The 21,250-nt window shown below is 36.9% G+C and overlaps 1 protein-coding gene across 2 annotated transcripts in view; it reads right to left on the minus strand.

Moving 5' to 3' along the window:
* The window catches only part of LOC117983741 (serine-rich adhesin for platelets), a 195,834-nt gene that overhangs the window by 79,089 nt on the left and 95,495 nt on the right, over positions 1–21,250 (minus strand). For both annotated transcript variants that reach the window (XM_069498101.1, XM_034970355.2), the window contains exons 3-4: positions 9,485–9,543; positions 4,754–4,814 (exon numbers count right to left, since the gene is read on the minus strand). In XM_069498101.1, coding sequence (XP_069354202.1) covers positions 4,754–4,800 — 47 coding nt within the window. In that variant the 5' untranslated portion in view covers positions 4,801–4,814; positions 9,485–9,543. The remainder of the gene's footprint in view (positions 1–4,753; positions 4,815–9,484; positions 9,544–21,250) is intronic.

Consider the following 21,250-nt stretch of genomic DNA (forward strand, 5'->3'; position numbering starts at 1 on the left):
CTCTAGTTTGAAGATAATAATAGGTACCCTACATCCTATCTACCTACCTATCCTACTACATAATATCATAATATGGACGTTTAGCAACGTCTATATTATGATATTAAACAAAAAAGATTTTTAAAATACCTATCTCACGTTACCAATTTTATCACTTCAAAATCATATGGATCCACTGGGCACTTTTATTTATTTTTATGCATCATAGTTTTTGATTTATCGTGCAAAATGTCGAAAAAATACGACTATACATATAGTACGGAACCCTCGGAGCACGAGTCTGACTCGCACTTGGCCGGTTTTTTGATACAAGACACCCGCATTGGCATAACGTCGCATTGCCAAAACATCAGCCATTCCCGGCTTCCGCAGCCTTCATTTGTTTATAAATTATTACAGTCCCTTGACGACACACAAAACAATAAGTACCTATATCTATTTGTGTGTTGAGTTTTTAAACAAACATTTTTGAAGTGAAAAGTTCTTTAAACGTGTTGGGCGATTTTCGGATGCGTAAAAACTTCAAAGTCGCGTGACCGACATGCTAATATTATTAACAGTGCTTGGAGTGCTGATAGATGTAAAAACTAAACTAATGTATATAGTTTTAGTTTACGAATTAGATTTTAATAAATTTGAAAATCCAAAAAAAAAACACTGGTATTTCTTCTTAAAAACTTAGTTTCAAGTTTTCACTTTTATCCCAGACCCCACTGACTGCCAATTTTTTATGGAATGCCAGATATAAGAAAGCAGAGTTATAGAAATGAAAGTTAAAGTTGGAGTGAACAAATAAAGCTTGTTTAAGTGGCAAGCAAAGTTCCAGCTGACAATTTAAACTTGCTATAGGGGGTTGTAGAAGAGGTGAGAAATCGCGGCGAGGTTAGGGGTGGCACTGGACACTAACGACATAGAGTTATAATAACCCATAGAGATGCAGACTTCCATGCATCGCTTAGAAGGAATAATGGATGCATCAGATGTCAAATTAAGCGCCCCCAAAAAAAGAGCCGAGCTTGTTACGTAAGTAAATTATATACATTTTTCTGTGAACGTATATATATTTATAACGTTATATCTTTTTAATTTACTCACGTTACATTACCGTCAGCGTTGCGTCATATTATGAATAAAGATATATTGAATAAAGATAGCATATTGTTGACAAAGAGAGTGAAAGCAGATCAAGCGCCAACCTACTGAATGACAAAATCACGACTAGTTTCCTTGTAGGTATAAAATATTAACTTTTGCCCGCGACTAACATCCGCCCTACGTATAAATGGTAACGTATAGTAATCGGGGATAATGTATAGTATATATACACAGGTCGAGATTATACAATCGGGGTATGAGTTGTGGGGACGCCTCGCACACCCGCACGCCACCCGTGCTCGCCTGCACCAGGTAAGCGGAGTTTGTGCGAATGTGTGGGCGTCCCCACCCCGATTGCCATCTCGACTTGTCGCGTACCTACTATAGCTACCTAACAGTGAAAGAACTTTTGAAATCGGATGAGTAGTTTCGGAGACTATCTCCTTCATCCAAACTTGCAAACTATAGTTTTAGTGTAGACGAGCCAGGTCGAGGCTATCGTGCAGAAAACTTCTGTCTCTAGTTAGATGGCAGCTCTTTGAATAACAGTATGAGCACTCCCGACATTGATAAAGTTGCATCGAACCAGAAATAAGTGACTTAACCAAGCGCGGTCCAACTTTGAGATAGCCTTTAATATTAGATGAAACATCGTATTGTGGAGTTAGGAGAATGTGCGAGTTGGGAGGAATTCCGGAAGTGAAGTTGTTTTCACGTAGCAGACAGACAATAAATAATATGCACAGGTGTAGGGGAAAAGTTTTTATCAAACTAACTGGAATGTTGTTTGCATTTTTTGATTTTTATTGGTAATTTTGTGAAACAGATATCAAGGTGCAAAGGTAAAGAAGCGTGAGCATTGTTGCGTTAGGTAAAAAGAGCTCTGGATGAGCATTAGAGGACATCAGGAGGATAACAGGACACTGTTCGTTAAACAAATGTCTCTCTATTCTTGGTATCACCGACAACCCTCGCAGAGCATGCATGGAGAGTAACGAGACACTAGAACACGTGCGTGTATCAACCCAGCGAGAAGCCTACATTGGTTCCCCAGTAACACTTCTGAAGAAAAAGTAATCTAAAATAACAAATTATAACCACAAAATAAAAAAAACCATGACAAATTAAATTAATAATTTCTAAAGTAACATAACTCTTATGGTATCTTTTATAATACAACATACCTTATTAGTTTTGATAAAACTTTATTGAGTCAGAGAAATTTATCTACTATACTATCTGTTATTGCGGTTATGTTTCTCGTGGATATTGTAGATAGCTTCGCGCGAGGAACGTCATGACTCATGGCAGTCATATCAAAGATTTCAGATTTAGAAGTAGGTGTTTATACACCTTTAGTATATTAGGTACGGACAACGGAATCTTCTTAGTTATCTTTAATATTAAAATCATTTCTTTCTTATACCTCAGAGTTCCCATTGTAGGAAAGAGCTGCGATTTTGTAGGTATTATTTGTGTTTCAAAGGGCGAATTGATATATTATTATTTAAACTAGAGAAGCTTCCTTAAAAAATATTCATCTGTCATGTAAAGAGAATATTAAAGTAAGTAATGAAGTTAGTTAAAAAGTAGAGTAATTTAACGTACTTACAGTGATCAAACACAAATAAACGCATAAATGATAGCACAAAAGGACTCGTGTGCACAGTAATAAGATTAAGATATCTAACGAATATTTGGTACCCACCCGAATCTACATACCAAGAGGAATCGCTTGGGACATGTCTGCAAAGTTTACAGCAGAACGACAAGACGAATAGCCTGCTACTTCAGTTGGTGTAGGTACGCCACAGATTACTGCTTCGGGCAGTATTGATGGTGTAGAGAAGTTTTTCTCGAACATTTGCTTTTTGCAAAATAATTTTTTTTGTTACCTAAATTAGACATAGGTAAGTTGACAAGGTAACTTCATAAAACTTCTTTCAATACCACGGTACGGTCTACAGTTTATATCCACGATATTTTCAATTTCAAAGAAAATGGTATTTCCATTTTATTTTCTAAATCAAATCTCTACATTTCATTTGTTCCGCAATAAGTTATTTCTTGATATGCATCATCTTTGAAATAATAATTATCCAAATTACATTATGGCATTTCGATTTAGAAAAATTTAGAGATACAAATGTATCTACTTCGATTTTTTCCTTTACGCTTCTTGAGTTTACTTTATGAATAAAAAGCCGTCGTCCTATTGTATATATCATGTTTATAGAAATTTCATAATCTGTTTATGGGATAAAAAGAATATCATTTCATTTGACGATGGGAAAATGCCATCTGCTCCCGGTAGGCATTAAAAATATTAAAATAAGTAATAGCTTTATCAAGCTTGCACCTGCCGCTCTTCGATACGAACCCCTCCGTCCTCCTTGCCGCCCTGCCGCCCTTAAGGCTGATTTATATTGCGAGTTAGCTTGCCCAACTGGAGTGCACAAGGTCAGACAATAAGTAGAAAAAAACCTATAGTTCGCGACAGGGCGACATAGCAATCGGGCAGGAAACGCCCCGCACACCTGCACGTCACCCGCGGGAGCTGTGAGGGTGTGCGGGGCTTCCCCACTCCGATTGCCATGTTGACCTGTCGCGAGCTATACCTACGTCCTATTTTTTCGCTGATTCGAAAGCAATTGCTCCCCGCCCGCGTGCTCCCGGCCCACGTGCTCCCTCACCTCGATATCAAAATTTTCTACACGCGTGGGGAATTTCACTTGTCCATACTGTGGAACACGAAGTTTTAATTGCTTTGAGAAGTGGTAGTTAAACATTTTAGTAGTATAAACAAAAGTTTCGGACAGAGATATAAACCTAACCTAACCTAACAAATATTTCCTTAGATCATTTTTATTATAGATTATCACGCGTGGGGAATTTCACTTGTCCATACTGTGGAACACGAAGTTTTAATTGCTTTGAGTAGTGGCACAACTTGCAACTTACCGAATTAAGCGCGTCAAATGTTTAAACCAAACTCGCTACTTAACTAATGGAAATGTAAAGCAGCCTTTAACGCTGAAGTGCTTTATGATAAGGGCAGTTTTGTCCCTGCCACGTCTCGTCGACGATGTAAGCGTATTTTAGTCCCTTTGGAAATTGCGACAATGTAACATGTTCTTACTTCTAATGCACCATACATGCACCTATTTACTAACTTCGAACTTTGGAACGTTAATGTACATATTAGACATTAGTTAAACATTTTAGTAGTTTAAACAACAGTTTCGGACAGACATATAAACCTAACCTAACCTAACCAATATTTCCTTAGATCCTAGTTTTATATGGCAAAAAATAAAAACGTAATCTTATATAATAATCGCACCGGAAGACGTAGCGTTGGAAGACCCCTCACTAGGTGGACGGACGACATCAGACGAGTCGCAGGGAGCCGCTGGATCCAGGCGGCGCAAGACTGACAAGAGAGGCTTGTAGGGACTTCCACACGCCACGGCGTGTGGAAGTCCCTACAAGAGACCTATGTCCAGCAGTGGACGTCTATTGGTTGATGATGATGCGAATTATCATGCGATATTTGGGTGAAACTTCAGTTTCAGTTCAATAAGTACATCAAAAAGTATGTGTGCATAAAAAGAGAATAATAGTTTAAAGTAATTTACGTCCAAGATAAGGCACTTACTCAGCTCCATTTTTTCCTCCCCTGTGCAGCATGCCCGCGCGTGCCATCTCACGCCCACGCCCTGGAAAAAAACAAACCATCCATTAACGTCGACATGACCTTTTTCCACATCTTTTCCAGCACTAAATACTGCTAAGACAGTCTTTATCTTATGGCCCAAGATCCCAGTGTCGCCAGACGTTATTTATTTTCTGAGAAACGAAATGCGTCTGATAGAGTTGCGTTAGAAGTATACTTATTTGCTAGCTCGTGCGCAGGACCAATTTAAAGATATTAATTTCTAAAGGCACGTAAAAACATTACTGACTTTTCTTAAAGTCAGTAATGTTAGTAGTAAGCGATTTAGCGTTCCGGTGCGATACCGTGTATAAACCAAAGGGGTATGGTTTAGTAAAAACTGCCATACCTTCCAGGTGAGCCCGCTTCCATCTTAGATTGCATCATCACTTACCACCAGGTGAGATTGCAGTCAACGGCTAACTTGAATCTGAATTTAAAAACGTCTAAGTGATGATTTTTATGTAGGTACATTTCCTGAATATCATAATATAAAAATTACGACTTAACTATACGTGTAAAATTATTATTATTGTTAGAATTAGAAGTTGTTATTATTAGAATGTTATTTTTTCGCAAGCTTTAAAGCGTCTGACGGAAATTACCGCCGACGGAAAGTGCCTGGCAGTATTGAATATTTATTAAATTTTCTGTAAAACATACATAATTATCTACACTAAAGAAAAATGTTTACGTATAAATTGGCCCACGGCACAAATTAGCAGGTATGCGCACGTTAACAGTAGGTATACACATTAATACTACTCTATCCCACACATTTTGTTTCTCAGAAAATAAGTAAGGTCTGGCGGTTCTGGGATTTTGCTCTATTATTATATTGGAAAGACGATACAGGCGTATCAAATTGAGCGCGCTTTCGAATACTTACATTTATTCCGATTCGCGTTTTCTCTTGGACAATTATTTCATTCCATTGTTTTTCCATTCACGCTGTTAATTTATGAAATGTAAATAACAAAATTATCGATTTAACATGAATAACTGTTCTGGTGTAATAATATGGAGTTATTCGAAACCCGTAAGCAATTTCAAGACTTTTGTCTTGAAATTTCCTACGGGTTTCGAGATTTAGGTAGATACTACCTACCTACCTGTTACCTTCCTATCGATGTGAATAAAAAGTTTTATATAAAAGCTTGTTGTTATATTCGTATATCTCTTTAATAAACTTTTGATGGTGCTATAATAAAGATGTCAATACAATCAAGCCTATTTCATAATTCAACTCTTTCTCCTAATATTTCTCATATTATTTATTACTAGCTTATGCTCGCGACTTCGTCCGCTTGGACTACACAAATTTCAAACCTCTATTTCACCCCCATAGGAGTCGAATTTTCAAAAATCCTTTCTTAGCGGATGCCTACGTCATAATAGCTATCTGCATGCCAAATTTCAGCCCGATCCGTCCAGTAGTTTGAGCTGTGCGTTGATAGATCAGTCAGTCAGTCAGTCAGTCAGTCAGTAGTCACCTTTTCCTTTCATATATTTAGATAACGCTATAAACCGTGCCTACAGTCATCATCATCATCTTAACTTATAGCTAACTCACTATTAAGCACGGGTCTCCTCTAAAAATGTGAAGGGTTTAGCCTGTAACCCGTCACGCTGATCGAGTGTGGATTGGCAGATTTCATACACCTTTGAGAATATTATGGGGAACTCTCAGGCATGCAGGTTTTCTCACGATGTTTTCCTTCACCGTTAAAGCAAGTGATATTTTAATTACTTAAAAACGCAGCAGGCAGCAAACGTGGAGTAAAATGAGATAAACAGATTTGGAACAGAAACAGAATTGTTTGAACAAAATTCATTTAAAACTGATTGTATAGTTTCACTTTGAAACTACCGTTGTTTAAAATTCCGATACAATTTCTGAGAGGTAAATTAAGTTACGTCTACAATGGTAGCTCATCTATCCACTTTGAACCATTTCTCTTCTAGATAAAAGCTGCAATTTAGCAGTTTAATCAGCAATCAATTCCGTAGAGCTTGATGGATGGCCTCGGGAGAATATTTCAGTGTCGAAACGGTGCATTTGAGCGACATCTTCAACTAAAGCTGAGAGTTGTCATATCACTGGAGCAGTCTCTCAAAATTGACTCAACTTGACTGGACTGCAAGTTCATCGCTCGTGCTTTTTGTATATTTAGTAAACTGGCGCTGGATCTCTTTTGCTTTCTCTATCAATAATTCATAATTTAACATTAATTGTAAATTCAAAAGTGTATCTGTCTATCTGTTAGCTTCTCAGGACCCATCTGTTTACCCGATTTGGACGAGGTACAAAGTTAGCTTGCATGCCGACACAAGCTATTATTTATTCCGGAATATCAGAATTCCCATGGCATGGTCTAGTATCACTATATTTATCATAATATAATGCAACTCTTACACTAGTGTAATAAGATTAAAAGCTGATACTAGTAGATCATACCTATAACACGATTCCGTAAAAAGATAAGTAAGGCATCTTTGAATGAACGATGCAATTAGATTAGAGGGCATTTTTGGCGCCTTATTATGAGATCTGCTGCTCCATGGTCTAACTCAAGTATCTAAAGGTATACAGTATACACTATACATTGGACGATGGCGGGCAATTAATGAGGTGACCTCGGCACTGTTTGTTTCAGCTGAATTTTGCCATTATCTACCGTAACGAAACTTGCAGCTGAGAATGGAGATGTTCTTTAGTCATTTTCGTACATTAGAAACATTTAAATTATTATAATACGGTTCTAGTTTTTACCATTCATAACAGAAACATATAATTAGGTGCGTCAAAACTTTTCATAATCAAAGAAGTAGACTACTTTGTGAGAAATTTACGCAGTAATGTTATTTATAACCTTACCTACTACTAATTTACCCACAGCTTATAGCTACATGACTTATACATTATACCTCATATTAGTAATCTAAATATATAAAAGGAAAAGGTGAATGACTGACTGACTGACTGACTGATCTATCAACGCACAGCTCAAACTCCAGGACGGATCGGGCTAAAATTTGGCATGCAGATAGCTATTATGATGTAGTCATTCGCTAAGAAAGGATTTCTGAAAATTCGACCCCTAAGGGGGTAAAATAGGGATTCGAAATTTGTGTAGTCCACGCGGAAGAAGTCGCGGGCATAAGCTAGTGTAGGTATATAAAGTCTGTTAATTCATTTTAGTATTGGCCTAAGAATATACTTAATATATGCTTTGAACAAATACGTCTAGTCTCTAGCCTATTATTACTATAAATGCGATAGTGTGTTTACTCTTCAACGGAGCAACGGAACAACATAATTTTTTGCATGGATATGGTAAAATACCTGGAGAGTGAGATTCTACATTATATGTATATCCTGGGAAATCAAAGAATTCCCATGGATTTTTTGAAAACCTAAATTCACGTGGACGAAGTCGTGGACATCATCTAATAGACCTACATGCTAATTTAATGGACATATTATGTAGAAAGATTAGGTAGGTCTTGACTTACTAATTTAATTGTATTGCAAAGTTTTAAGTATATTACAAGTTAATTAATCGAAAGCTGAGCATTGTGTGTGTTGATTGTGTGAAAAGCTTACTATGATTCGCAGGGACACGCAATTTAGCCATTATTCTAGCACTTGCTAACATGTGTCGCGTATAATTGTATTAACTGATGATTTATGTATCCGCTGATTTAGTTTATATGAGGAAATAGGGCCCTCTATTCGTTGCCTTACTTTGGCCTTGTAGGCCCCTTGTCTCAGTTAATGTTTTTGAGCAACCAAGTGTTTATGTTTTTTCGATACGGGACTGTTAAATGACCAATCCATGCGTGTGTATGTGTGTCTATCATCTATCAGCTCATGCAATTGCAAAACTTCTCAACTAATTTCGAATACAATTAAAAACATATAAATAATAAACCGTTCCGTCCGTTATGGATACTTTATAAAAAATTAAACATGAGATGTTTTTTGAAAGAGACTTGATTAAGGCAAACCGAACCTAACCTAAAATTTAAAATAATGTGAAACCACCTGGGCTAGTTTGCCATAATCAGACAAAGCAGAAGAACTCCCATACCAACTGTCAGCTTTTAACAAATAACTTTTGGAAATTTCTTTTGGCTCTCGGGACATTTATTGAAATTTTCTTATAGGGAGACTGCGAAAGAAATTGCAAAAGAGAGAATGGAATCATAAAACACCCTTGCTCGTTTTGTATTCTAATCTCATTTTATGAGTCACTAGGAGCCCGAATTATACTTAATTAGCAGAAAATAATTCAATTTCGATTTTTATCTCTTTTAGATTTTTTTGTTTAATTTTACGATTGTCACGCAAGTATGTAAATTTCTTTAGTTAAGTACTTAACTATTACGAGTCTCATCCCTAGTAGCAATTACATAAAGCCTGAAATTCACACATAGCACGGCAACGTGTTCGTGGCGTCTAGAAGTTAGAAAACAAGCTAGGTAGGTACTTTAAGGCCTGCGCACCACTAAGCGCGCGCCGCGTCGCCGTCTCGCGTGTTCAGAACACGCACAATCGGTGCGATACCTTGTCGTGCCGTTCCCGGTACTTTGCGCTTGTAGATCGCGATGTTTTTTTCAGGTTTTAAGTAGGTTATTTTCTTTATGCACTAGAATCTAGATGAATGTTACCTGGACGACTGGTCCGGTTGTAGGTAGACAAGGCTTTTATTTTGGATCATTCCAAATATCTGAAACAAACACAAAAATCATTAGTACAAAATTGTAGCGGTACCAAGACGATATTTATTATGACTAAACGTTAAAATCTCGAACATTGGTGCCTAATTATTTGAATTATATATCTGGAGCATCAAATCAAATCAAATAATTTATTAAAAATCCATACCCTTTTTGTCATTACCCATTACCATTTGTCCTTCAATCACGTCGCAACGGAGCAACTGATTGACGTGATTTTTTGCATGGGTATAGTTAAAGACCTGGAGAGTGATGTAGGCTACTTTTTATCCCGGAAAATCAAAGAGTTCCTACGGGATTTTCAAAAACCTAAATCCACGCGAACGAAGTCGCGGGCATCATCTAGTAGGTAATAAATTACACTTTTTGATTGTCTGTTGTTGGATTTGTAAGATATAGTGGTGCTAATTGTTACACGAACTTAAAACTAAAGCTACGAGGGTTCCAAATGCGCCCAGGTCTGAGAAGAGCCCTATCATCATAACCGAGTGATCTAGGGCAGATACTCTAGTCCTACAACTTAATCCAGTATGGACTGCCGGTTGATTGGGTCGATTAAAAGGATTAAGACCAATTGGATGTCTTAGTACCAATCGGAATTTCAGAAATCCATTTAATATATCTACCCAAATATCAGTGTTATGTGTATATTCTCAGTATTCGTAACATGATAATTTCACCACGCGTTACTTTTCTTTTTAAATTATTTGCTGTTTCCCACGGAAACATTAGATTGAGGATCCTATATCTGGCTATGCGATAAGTTGGTAAATAATGGGTTGGTATAGATGCATACGAATAGAAAATCGGAAATAGTACCTATGTCAGATTATAATTTTTTAATTTATGTTAGTCATTTAACTAAATCTGGTTAATAAAGATCCCGTAATTGGTGTAGTAGTTAGTTAGATCTTTAGTTAGTTTAAGTGTATTGAAACCTATTTATATATTATACCTATGAAATATAATTATTTTCTTAAATTATGGTATTTAGGGTAAAAATTGCTTGTAAAGTGTGAGCAATCTATATAAATAAAAGGAAAAGCTGCAGACTGATCTATCAACGCACAGCTCAAACTATTGGACGGATCGGGCTGAAATTTGGCATGCAGATAGGTATTATGATTTAGACATCCACATAGAAAGGATTTTTGAAAATTCACCTCCTAAAGGTCAACTCCTATAGGGGTTGGAAAGTCGTGTATTCCACGCAGACGAAGTTGCGAGCATATGGATATGTATTATATTTGGCGTTAAACATATAGTATGCGACAGGTCAAGATGGTAATCGGGGAGGGAACGCCCCGCACACCCGCACAGCCCCCGCGCTAACCCGATACGGGCGAGCAACCTGTCGCGGACTTTAGGTCAGAGTTAATAATTTAACAAAAGTGACATCTACGAACCAATGTTTCAATAGGTTTATAGGTTTCAATAAATATTTATCAAAACAACAGAAACTTCGCTCACAGATGATTGACAGTATGAACTTCGACCCGTATCTGTAGCTGACCGAAATAGGTCTCGTTCATGTCCCGTTAAAACATTTTATCCATTTCACACAAAATATAGAACGCCCCGTGCTCCACTTTTGGAATCTCTACATAGTAGAAAATAAAGTCGCTTCCCGCTGTCTGTATGTATGTGTGTATATATGTATGAACGCGTAGATCTTTCAAACTACGCAACGGATTTTAATGCGGTTTTCACCAACATAACAGATAGTGATTCAAGAGGAAGGTTTATAGGTTGGCACACAATAATCGATTTTATAATTTTCAAATGTGATCTGAAACAAAGACAGACACATTGTCGCATTTATAGGTAACATTAGTATGGAAGTATGGATTATTAATCATTCCTCACGGACACCACATTAGTATTTACATTGCACCTATGCGAAGCCGGGGCGGGTCGCTAGTTGAAATATAAAAGATGTAGCATGCTTTTCCAACATGTCGGTGATGTCAACATCATTTTTTCATCACACAGTTGATATAAAATTGTCCATACTAATATTATAAAGGTGAAAGTGTGTCTGTCTGTCTGTCTGCTAGCCTTTCACGGCCCATCCGTTTAACCGATTTTGACGAAATTCGGTACAGAATACCGAATTCGGTACAATTTCATGAATTGTCTTAGATTACCGTCCGTTCACACGTGGTGAACTCATTTTCAGTAAAGTATCGTTTTACTGGCGGTCCCTTGGCACAGTTGGCTGTGTCCCGTTGACCCAAATGCAAGATTGACCGGTTTGCGCCTCCCAACATAAACAAACATGCACCAATGTTATTTCAGAATATTCCAATTTTCCTCTAACTACACGTACACGTCTAGTCATATATCTTTATACTTTTAGAGGAAAAAAAATATAAAAGGAAAAGCTGGCTCTGACTGATTGACTAACTGACTGACTGACTGATCTATCAACGCGCAACTTGAACTACTGGAGGGATCAGGCTGGAATTTGGCATTGCAGGTAGCTATTAAAACTAGGTATCCGCTAAGAAAGGATTTTTGAAAATTCACCCGGCCTAGGGGGGTAAAATAGGGGTTTGAAATTTGTGTCGTCCACGCGGACGAGGTTGCGGGCATAACATAGTACAAAATTAAACTACATTTTCTGAATCGGAGCACTATAGGCACTGGTAATTAAATGAAATTATTGTTACGTATTTCAAGAGTGTTAAAAGTTTGACCCGAATAGGCAGATAGTTAAGAGTTGTCTAAAACTCCTGTTTTTCTGTGGTCCTCCACATAAGCGTTTACGAGCCGCTGAGGTTGAGGTGCCTGCACACCTGTGGCCGCCATAAAACACTTTACGGCCTACAAAGTGCTGCAGAACTTGCTGACATATCACTTGTATGTCACACACCAGAATAACTATCACAACTGAAGCAATTTACAACAAAAAAATTTTTTTTTTTTGGAAATCGGGGATAGGTACCTACTGTAATTAAATTATATTCGTGTCACGTATTTCGACAGAGTTAAAAGTTTGTCCCGAATAGGCAGATAGTTAAGAGTTGTCTAAAACAGGACCACATAAACGTTTACGAGCCTCTGCGGTTCCCTGCACACCTGTGGCCGCCATAAAACACTTTACGGCCTACAAAGTGCTGCCAGAACGAGTCGGGTGATTTTGATTTTGAAAACCATAAATCATCGGAAAACGACAGACAATAATATCGTATGAACCACTGTTCTGTGGTTTTACTGGTACTTGATTAGCTTGGTATTATCCCTGAATTGAGGCAAGAACCTAGATAAACTTGGAATCTAAAATATTATCCACTTAAATACAAAATTGTATCAAATCGTTATGTAAAAGAATTGCTTGTGTACCTATAGGATTTATTTTTATATTTTAGACTGTTAAACACACTTTAAACTAAACTTCATATAATGACAGGTCTCAAATGTATTGCTATTCCTTTCATAGTGGTCTCTGCAGAAAAGGATAGTACTAAATTGAGATAGTTTTAGTTTAGTGTAAAGATTGTGTACCTATACTGTAAGGTACTATGTGGTACTCGGTTGCGGTGTTGCAACAGAGTTAGCAGTTCTTATCAGTTCAGAATCTCCCAGCAGGCGATAGATAGTGCTATGCTTGGAGTATCAAATTAGCAAGCGGACATAGGAACGGACATAATATACAACCAAACTCAAACACATAGCACTCCTTTAGTCTTCGCCGCAGTCTCGTAAAAATATGAAAATCCGTAGAACATGATTAAAAGACAACGAGTGACTGAATAACATTGCACTGAGGTGCAGGGCATATGGCTTGAGCTTTTTTTTTCTTCGGGGGAGGAAAAAATCCCTACGGACTTCTGCCTGCTGGCAGGGTGTGGACTCGCATGGACTTAAATAACCTCCCTATGTCTATGAAGGTGAGCACGGACCTGCGTAAGCATTACTTCGTGCTGACCTCCTAAATTTCTATCTTCTTCTTTTCTTCTTTTTCCTTTTCTTCTCTTCTTATCGTTATAGCCCTCAGCATATAGCTTGAGCTGTACACTGCAATCGACGCGACCATCTTTAGGGTTCTAAGCTGTTGGAATTGGAACCCCACACTGAAGGACAGACGAAATCAAAAAGTCATTACATAACATAATGTTCTACACAAGTAGAAATTCCTTTAATCGCCCTATATCCAGTCGTAGACGTAATATGGTTGAGACGACGACGACATGAACTGTAAAAAATCCATATTTCAAATATAGTAGGTATAATATATCCAATCTCAAAATATCATCCAGTTGTACGAATCCGATTACCTTGCCGCATAACACGGATGCTAGGATATAAATTGAATTCTATCCAAATGCTTGAAAGTCGGTTTAAAATCATACGAGCGATACATGAGGAAAGATTTGAACAATTTTCCAATATGTTCCAAAAATATTCGGTGGTGGTCAGCAGGAACTGCATTTCAACGTGTTCAATCGATATTATGTACGTGAGGACTAGGAATGCCAGAGATTTGTCACATTACTAGAGCAGCAACATAATGGATTGATTAGTGTTGATACCTACAAGTTCACGAGTCTTGCTTTCTATCAGTCAGTTAATTGGCGCTGGACTTGCTTTAACTATCAATATTAACTCTACAGTACGTACCCAGGGAAAAGAGATAGTTATAAATTTATTAAAAAATGTTTATTAGTTCTAAGTTCACGTGTTTGTAATCTTTAGGTAGGTGTGTTTTTGTGATGTCGGGTTAATTTTGTTACTCCATGAGGTTCAACTCAGTAAGGAATGCAGTTAATATATTAAAACGGGTGTGAACAAAGCATTCCCGGTACGCGACCCACTTCCTACGGACCTACTTTATTAAAGTTACACAGAAGCATCCGTACAGAAATAATAGTTCAATAAATATTACTCTGTTATTCTGCGACTGCTTATTGTCATATTGTGCAGTCGAGTGGACGTAATGCACTGTTACGATATTGCGATTTGCGAGGCATTTCGTAACTATCTTAATGATTTTTTGTTTCCTGGAAGCGAAAGAGATGGAAACAACGAGAGAGTTCCCAAATCAATGTATAATCATATTGTACAACTTATTATATTACATACTACATAGATTAATGTAGGGGAGTCATAACCTAATGGCCGAAATACTCGTTGAGTTGAAGCACAAGTTAAAGCTAACGATGAAGTGTAAAATAATTATGAACAGTGCCTAGAGGCTAGAATTCTTTAGTTCAATAAATTCAGGTAAAAATAGGAAATCTAATAAAAATGAAAGCTTCGTTTGTATATTATAATTAAGTACAGATGAATGTTATTATTTTAAGAGAAAAAACTGTAACTGTAGAAAATAAATTTGGTAGAGGTAATATTTGAACGTTATTCAAATACTTATGTCAAAGTTACTACATATAGTACGTTTCCTTGTCAAAGAACAATATGAACAAGCTGCCTAATCCTTACCGATGTAAAACAATGCTAGGTCCTGTAGCTGTGCCCCATTTTAGCGATCAACAATGGAGAGGCTATTAAAGTCGGTCATGTGTGTTGACTGCTGGCCAGTTCCTCTACTTGTTAAATATAGTCAGCGGCAAAACAGAAGTAAAAAATAAAACGAGAAGTTATCTATTTTTAGTTAGTTAAAGTTAGCATTTTATTGTTAAAAGCAATCATCTGGATAAACAATAATAATAATATAAGTACAGTTTGTTCTATACTGGACTTGATTTAAATCGTAACGTCTTACGTTTTTGCTTTCCGAAAAAGAAGAAGGTTCCAAATTTACTGTTAGTTATTCTATAGATGACGATAGTAACATCTATGTATCTATATTGAAAATAGATTTGTCCTGGGCTCCTGGCTGACTGACTGATCTATCAAGCCACAGCCTAACTGCTGGGGCTGGAGCGGGGAGCCTAACTGTCAAAATGTCAACGCAAGCGCTCACTAAGAAAGGAATTTTGGAAAACCGAAAATAGGAGATGAAAGTTTGTATGAAAGTCCGTCTTTTTTCAAGTTGAAAACTGCTTTTGGCGCTTTCAGTTAAAAATGAATAAATACATGTTTCAGGATTTTTGGAAATTTAACTCGCTCACTGAAGTCACTGATTTTCAAAAATAAGCCGGGGCGGGTCAGGTAGTTACAAATAAAAACAATGGAACTTTCTTGATTTAAAATTGAAAACTAAATGTCGTGAGGTCCTAAATTGTTCAGTTTTGGTCACTCTCATTTCGGGAGTTCAATTTGCAGAGATCCAGTGATTTAGGTGCTCGCTACAGGCCAGTGCACGCGGTCGCCTCTGCTACTTTGCCTCTCTCAATAAAGAAAAACGGGAACGCTTACAATCAACGCTTTAAACTGTCGAGTTGGAAATTCCTTTCCATGAAATTTCTTCTACATTTTTTGTTTGGGAGGTTGTTGGCATTAGGTATTAAGTTTTTTTTTTGAAAGAATATTAGCCAAGTTAATCATGACCAACATTCCCCTTTACCCTTCAACTAAACGTAAAGTTTGTGCTAGGAATATGACTTACGAAAATAGTGCAACGGGTCGGGTTATAACAGTTGGGCTATTGAGGCTTTAATGAGGTCGTTGAATGTTTCGTTAGCAAATACGATTTAGATATTGATGAAGGTAAGATATTTATTAAACTTTTATACGCATAGATCGTTCGCATGGATTAATTTTTTATTCAGTTAGATCCCTTTGTTTTACAGGATAGCCTTTGCCTGTCTCCAGGATGCAAGCTATACCTGTCTAGATCGCGGTTGGTTCCAGACCGGCAAAATTTCGCATTTATAATATTACCTGAACATTCACAATAAGTAAAAACATATCATAATAATGTTAAGAATTGTAAGGATGACTAGTTTAAAAAAAAATTACATTGGCTGTCATATCAACGTATGTCGTACAGGGCACAGCTCGGACCTGGGTGTAGAATGTATTTTAAGATTGTGTATGTGATTTTCTTTACAACATGGATCTTCAATCTTCTATACATATAAGTGAAAACGAATCGATGAAATGTATGTACGTGCATAACTTCCGAACGACTGCACCAAATTGGGGTTTTTTTTGTTTTCGTTATTCTCAGGACAAAGTTTGTTTGGAAAATGCACAGGAAAAGACAGATCAAACGCGGAAATAATTTTTAGAAATTTACCTGAGCGAAGCGGAGGTAGGTAAGTCAACTGGCTCACTAATAAATCTCCTAAAATTTCCATTTTTAAATTCAATTTGTGGTAATTTTCCGTCCTCTTGATACAATCATAATTTTCCAAAAGTTTCCCCGCCTAATAGAAGAATACAACAATCAAACCATTCCTATCTTAAATATTGTGGCGGGGACGAAGTTTAATTAATTGTCACCTCGTCCCCAGTGCAAGGTAAATATTATTCAGCGAAATATTCCGAAGCAGCTCGAGTTGAGATCCTTATCGACGACAGCAGCACCACAATCTGATTGCGGCTCACTCCTACGAAGAAAATACATAATGTAACTACAGTTCTTGCAATTCACGAAGGCGAGTGGCTCATGCTTGTGTTTAAGTCGTATCGGTATAAAAGGTACACTGAATGTGTGCGTTTGCGAGCGCTTGCTCGCGTCTGATTGGTCGCACACTTACGCAATGCTCGCGTATCCCACGTAACTACAAGTAAAGTCCACTCGCCTTCATAAATTGCAAGAACTGTACTGCACGTTGCTTCGATGGCATTAATTAATTAACAAATTAAGAACTAATACCTATGTTAGTTAATAATACTATTTACTCACAACGAGAATATCAAATAATATAGCCACTTTCTGTTTCTTGATAAAAATTGTCTCACACATCTGTTCCAGAATCATTCATCACGAACCTAGAGAAAAGGAATGAAAGAAAAGCATCGAATCCAATTTATTTACAAATTGTATTAGTAAAATTATAATAAGAGGCGTCTGGTAAGCATACTTTTTACATCATGATCAACCCATCGCTGGCTCACACAGAGCACGGGTCTCCTCTCAGAATTTTGGCGTTTTGGCCATAGTCTACCACGCTGGCCATGTGCGGACTTTACACACCTTTAGAGAACATTGTGGAGAATTCTCAGGCATGCAGGTTTCCTCACGATGTTTTCCTTCAGCGTTAAAGCAAGTGATATTTAATTACATAAAACGCACATAACTTCGAAAAGTTAGAGGTGCGTGCCCGGGATCGAACCCCCGACCTCCGACTAGAACGCGGACGTCCTAACCACTAGGCTATCACAGCAAAAAATTTTTACCATAGTTCAATAATTATTGCCTTAAAATCTAAATGTAGCTACACATTATAGCTATTTTTCGATTTGTAATAGTCCTTAATGTATTTTGCAAATAATTAAATATTTAATATAATGAAATATTTAAAAGCAGTACGAGCTCGGCCTTATCAGAGCGCCAGTGCTACAATCAGATTGGCTGGCAGTCGTCGACGTAGTGACAATATTGAAAATATCTGCTAAAAATATGTTTAAGGGTGTATTTATAGGTCAGGTTATTTATAGAATCCCATTAGCATCGTAGCTGACAGCTACAGCCTGACGATCCCAATTACATCTGATTGACTCTCACCATTGACTGCTTGCAAGAAGAGTAAGTACCTACCATACATTCAGTCAATTATTACAACAATAATTTTATTGCAATTGTAGTAAACTTTCATGCTAAGGAGGCAGATTTACTTTGGTTGGATTACGGTTATTTGTGGATTAAAGCCTATATCTAGAGATTCGAGAACCGTATGAGTGTGGTGCAGGCGCTCTTTGGGAAAGGCCTATGTTTAGCAATGGACGTCCGCAGGCTGAAATGTATGATGAAGCTATGGGTTAGTGTCCAATATTATGTACCGCTTTACAATATTATTGGACTTCATTGTAAAAGAGCAATACAATGGGTACTCAATATCCCCGTGAGTCATTTGCATAGCTAATAGATTCAGTAGCTCATAATAATATTGGGACTCGCCACCTTTAATTACATTCCGTGTATTTGCATGAAACTTCCTGAAAGCAAAAAATTGAAATGCAATTTTATAAAGTTGGCAATTTTTATCTGATGACAGGGAGCGGCTGCATCAAAAAGATATTTCCTCTTCGTTAAACGAAGAAAATTTCAGCATTTTATCTTGAAGATATGGAAAATAATCAAATGTTATTAAAGATGCTCGGACTCGAATAACGTTGTATCGGAACTACTTATATTTAAATATTTTTAGATGACACAGTCCATAACAAGATCAATCTTAATCTGTAAGACTACACGAAGATTTTCTAAGAAGAAAAGCTTTAGCTAAATATTTCAAGAGATTAATGTTAAATCAATGTGAATAAGTGGAAAAATATATCGTCGTCGTTATGTCCGAGACATATTCAGAATGTCATATTTGTTTCATCAAGGCTTACCAAATGCTACAGGATATTAAACAAAAGATAAAGAATGTTAGTCAAAATGGGCGTGTACCTCAATCCAACAGCATTGAAATGTACCTAACCAAAGTCGGTTGAAAATAGAAAAGACCAATTAAATAAAGGATTTGCCTGCATGTGCTTTGCACCGTTTTATACGTCCATCATCCTTTCTTATGACAGCTTATCATCAAACCACAATTTTTGCGATTTGGATGAAGAACGCAAAATGGGGCAAGTTGTTATAAAAGTTTATAATCTTGAAAAGTTATATTACAATAATAAGAACACGTTGTCGGGAAATTGTACATTTTAAACGTGTACACTAGGGATTACGTTTATCTTGATAATCATCTATCATTCTCCATTTGAGTCATAAAGGCAGTTTTATCTGAAAGGCGGCACGTTAAATAAGATAGTAAAACTTTTTATAGCTCGATCACAGTTCCAATGTGCATGTGCGGCAGAAACTATTCGGTGTCGAGACGAACGGGCTCGGTATTAACATCTACAACAATCCAGCTTAAATGGCTATTAAACTAGCCCTGTTTTTCAAGCGGGCTTTACGATATTTTCTGAATGAAACGTCCGAAAAATTTTAGTTAGGTAGATGATAGATCCTTGTAATTTTATAAAAGTGCCTACTCTACTTTTTATAAGTTGTTTTTGTTCTCAAATTCTAGCGCTTCTGGTAAATATCCCAGAGCCAAGTTGGGCTGTTTGTGCATGTACTTTTAATGTTTACGTCTTAGTTTTAAGCTTTTCGTAAAATAAATAAATAGTTACCTATGAGTTTGAATTGTAGTAGTAAGAGTAGAATGAGTATACCTAGTTTTAATATGATTGCTTTTTTGATTTGATAATATGAAAATTTTTGATAAATTTCCTAATTGTAATTACCTATTTAAAACATACTAGTTCTGTGAACATAGAGCATTTTGAAAAGCTGCGAAGCGAAGCTGACCGTAAACTAAGCGTAGAGCACACATAATGCATGGTCCTAAATTATCCTCATTGCCGGTAAAAGCGCTGCATAAAAATGCAATTTTATAGTCAAAAGAAAGTTATTTTTGGTACGGATATGAAAGTAGCATTGTACGATGCAGACATCAAAAGCCGTGTATCAAAGAGTGTTGGCACATAGGGTAGCGCAAGGCGCCCCCTTCAATATTACGAGTTCCTGGTAGTTCGAATTTTACATTAAGCCAATTCCTTGCGTAAACTGAAATGTTTTTTGTTTCTTATATGTATGGTACGTTGGAAAGACGCCGTTACAATCACAAAAAAGGAACGGGAAAATTTTTGATCGGATTTTATGTATGTTCAGTTATGTACTTGACATAACCATGTTGAACGGTTTTGGTACTTCCTAATGAAATTAAGGATGTTATTTAAACAATTCTAACGAAATATAAGCCTTTAAACATCTGATATATACATAGTTTGGAAACTGAAACATTAGATAGATAGATAGAAATACTTTATTGCACACAAAAAATATTACATAACTATTACAGAAACTAAAACTAAAAAATAATTGTATGCAAAGGCGGCCTTATTGCTCACAGCAATCTCTACTAACATTAGTTCTGAGGGAACCGACGAACACACGCATAGACTGATATGACATAGCCCTTATTATAAGTGTGTAAAAATAGAAAAATATTGTGATAGAATTAATTTAAAAAAAACTGTGCAGGAGTTTTCATGATTAAATAAATGCAGTGATATGTAAAACTAGTGGTTGTAGATGTAGATAAGTATTCCTTTTCGGGATTTCGGGGTTCAATATCTCACTTTTCGTAAACAGAGAACTTGCGCTTTAAGCAATTAAATTATATCAATTATTGCTTTTTACGACGATGAAGAAAAACGTCGTGAGGAAAGCTGTTCTTCATAATCCACTTAAAGGTGTATGAAGTCTGCCAATCCGCACAGCGGGGCAGACTACGACCTAAATCTTCTCATTCGGCGAGCAGATCCGTTTTCAGTAGTGGGTCGGCGATGGGTTGATCATGATGAAGTTGCAATAAATAGCTAGTGACGTCACAGCTTGTAAGATGTGAACTCATTTGTAAATATAGAGGCTTATAAGGAAACTGGCCTTAAAGGGAACCGTATTAGAATTAATGAAAACAGGATTCAGCTCAAATTGCCATATAAATTACAAGTCGTGATGGATAACCGGGTTTAGGGACGTTAACAGGGCGGCAGTAAATGTTACTGCTGTACTGAATACATTGTTATTCGTATTCATTATGGAACTGACTCAACTGCCTACCTACT

Source organism: Maniola hyperantus, chromosome 1, assembly GCF_902806685.2.
Source record: "Maniola hyperantus chromosome 1, iAphHyp1.2, whole genome shotgun sequence".
Taxonomy (NCBI): domain Eukaryota; kingdom Metazoa; phylum Arthropoda; class Insecta; order Lepidoptera; family Nymphalidae; genus Maniola; species Maniola hyperantus.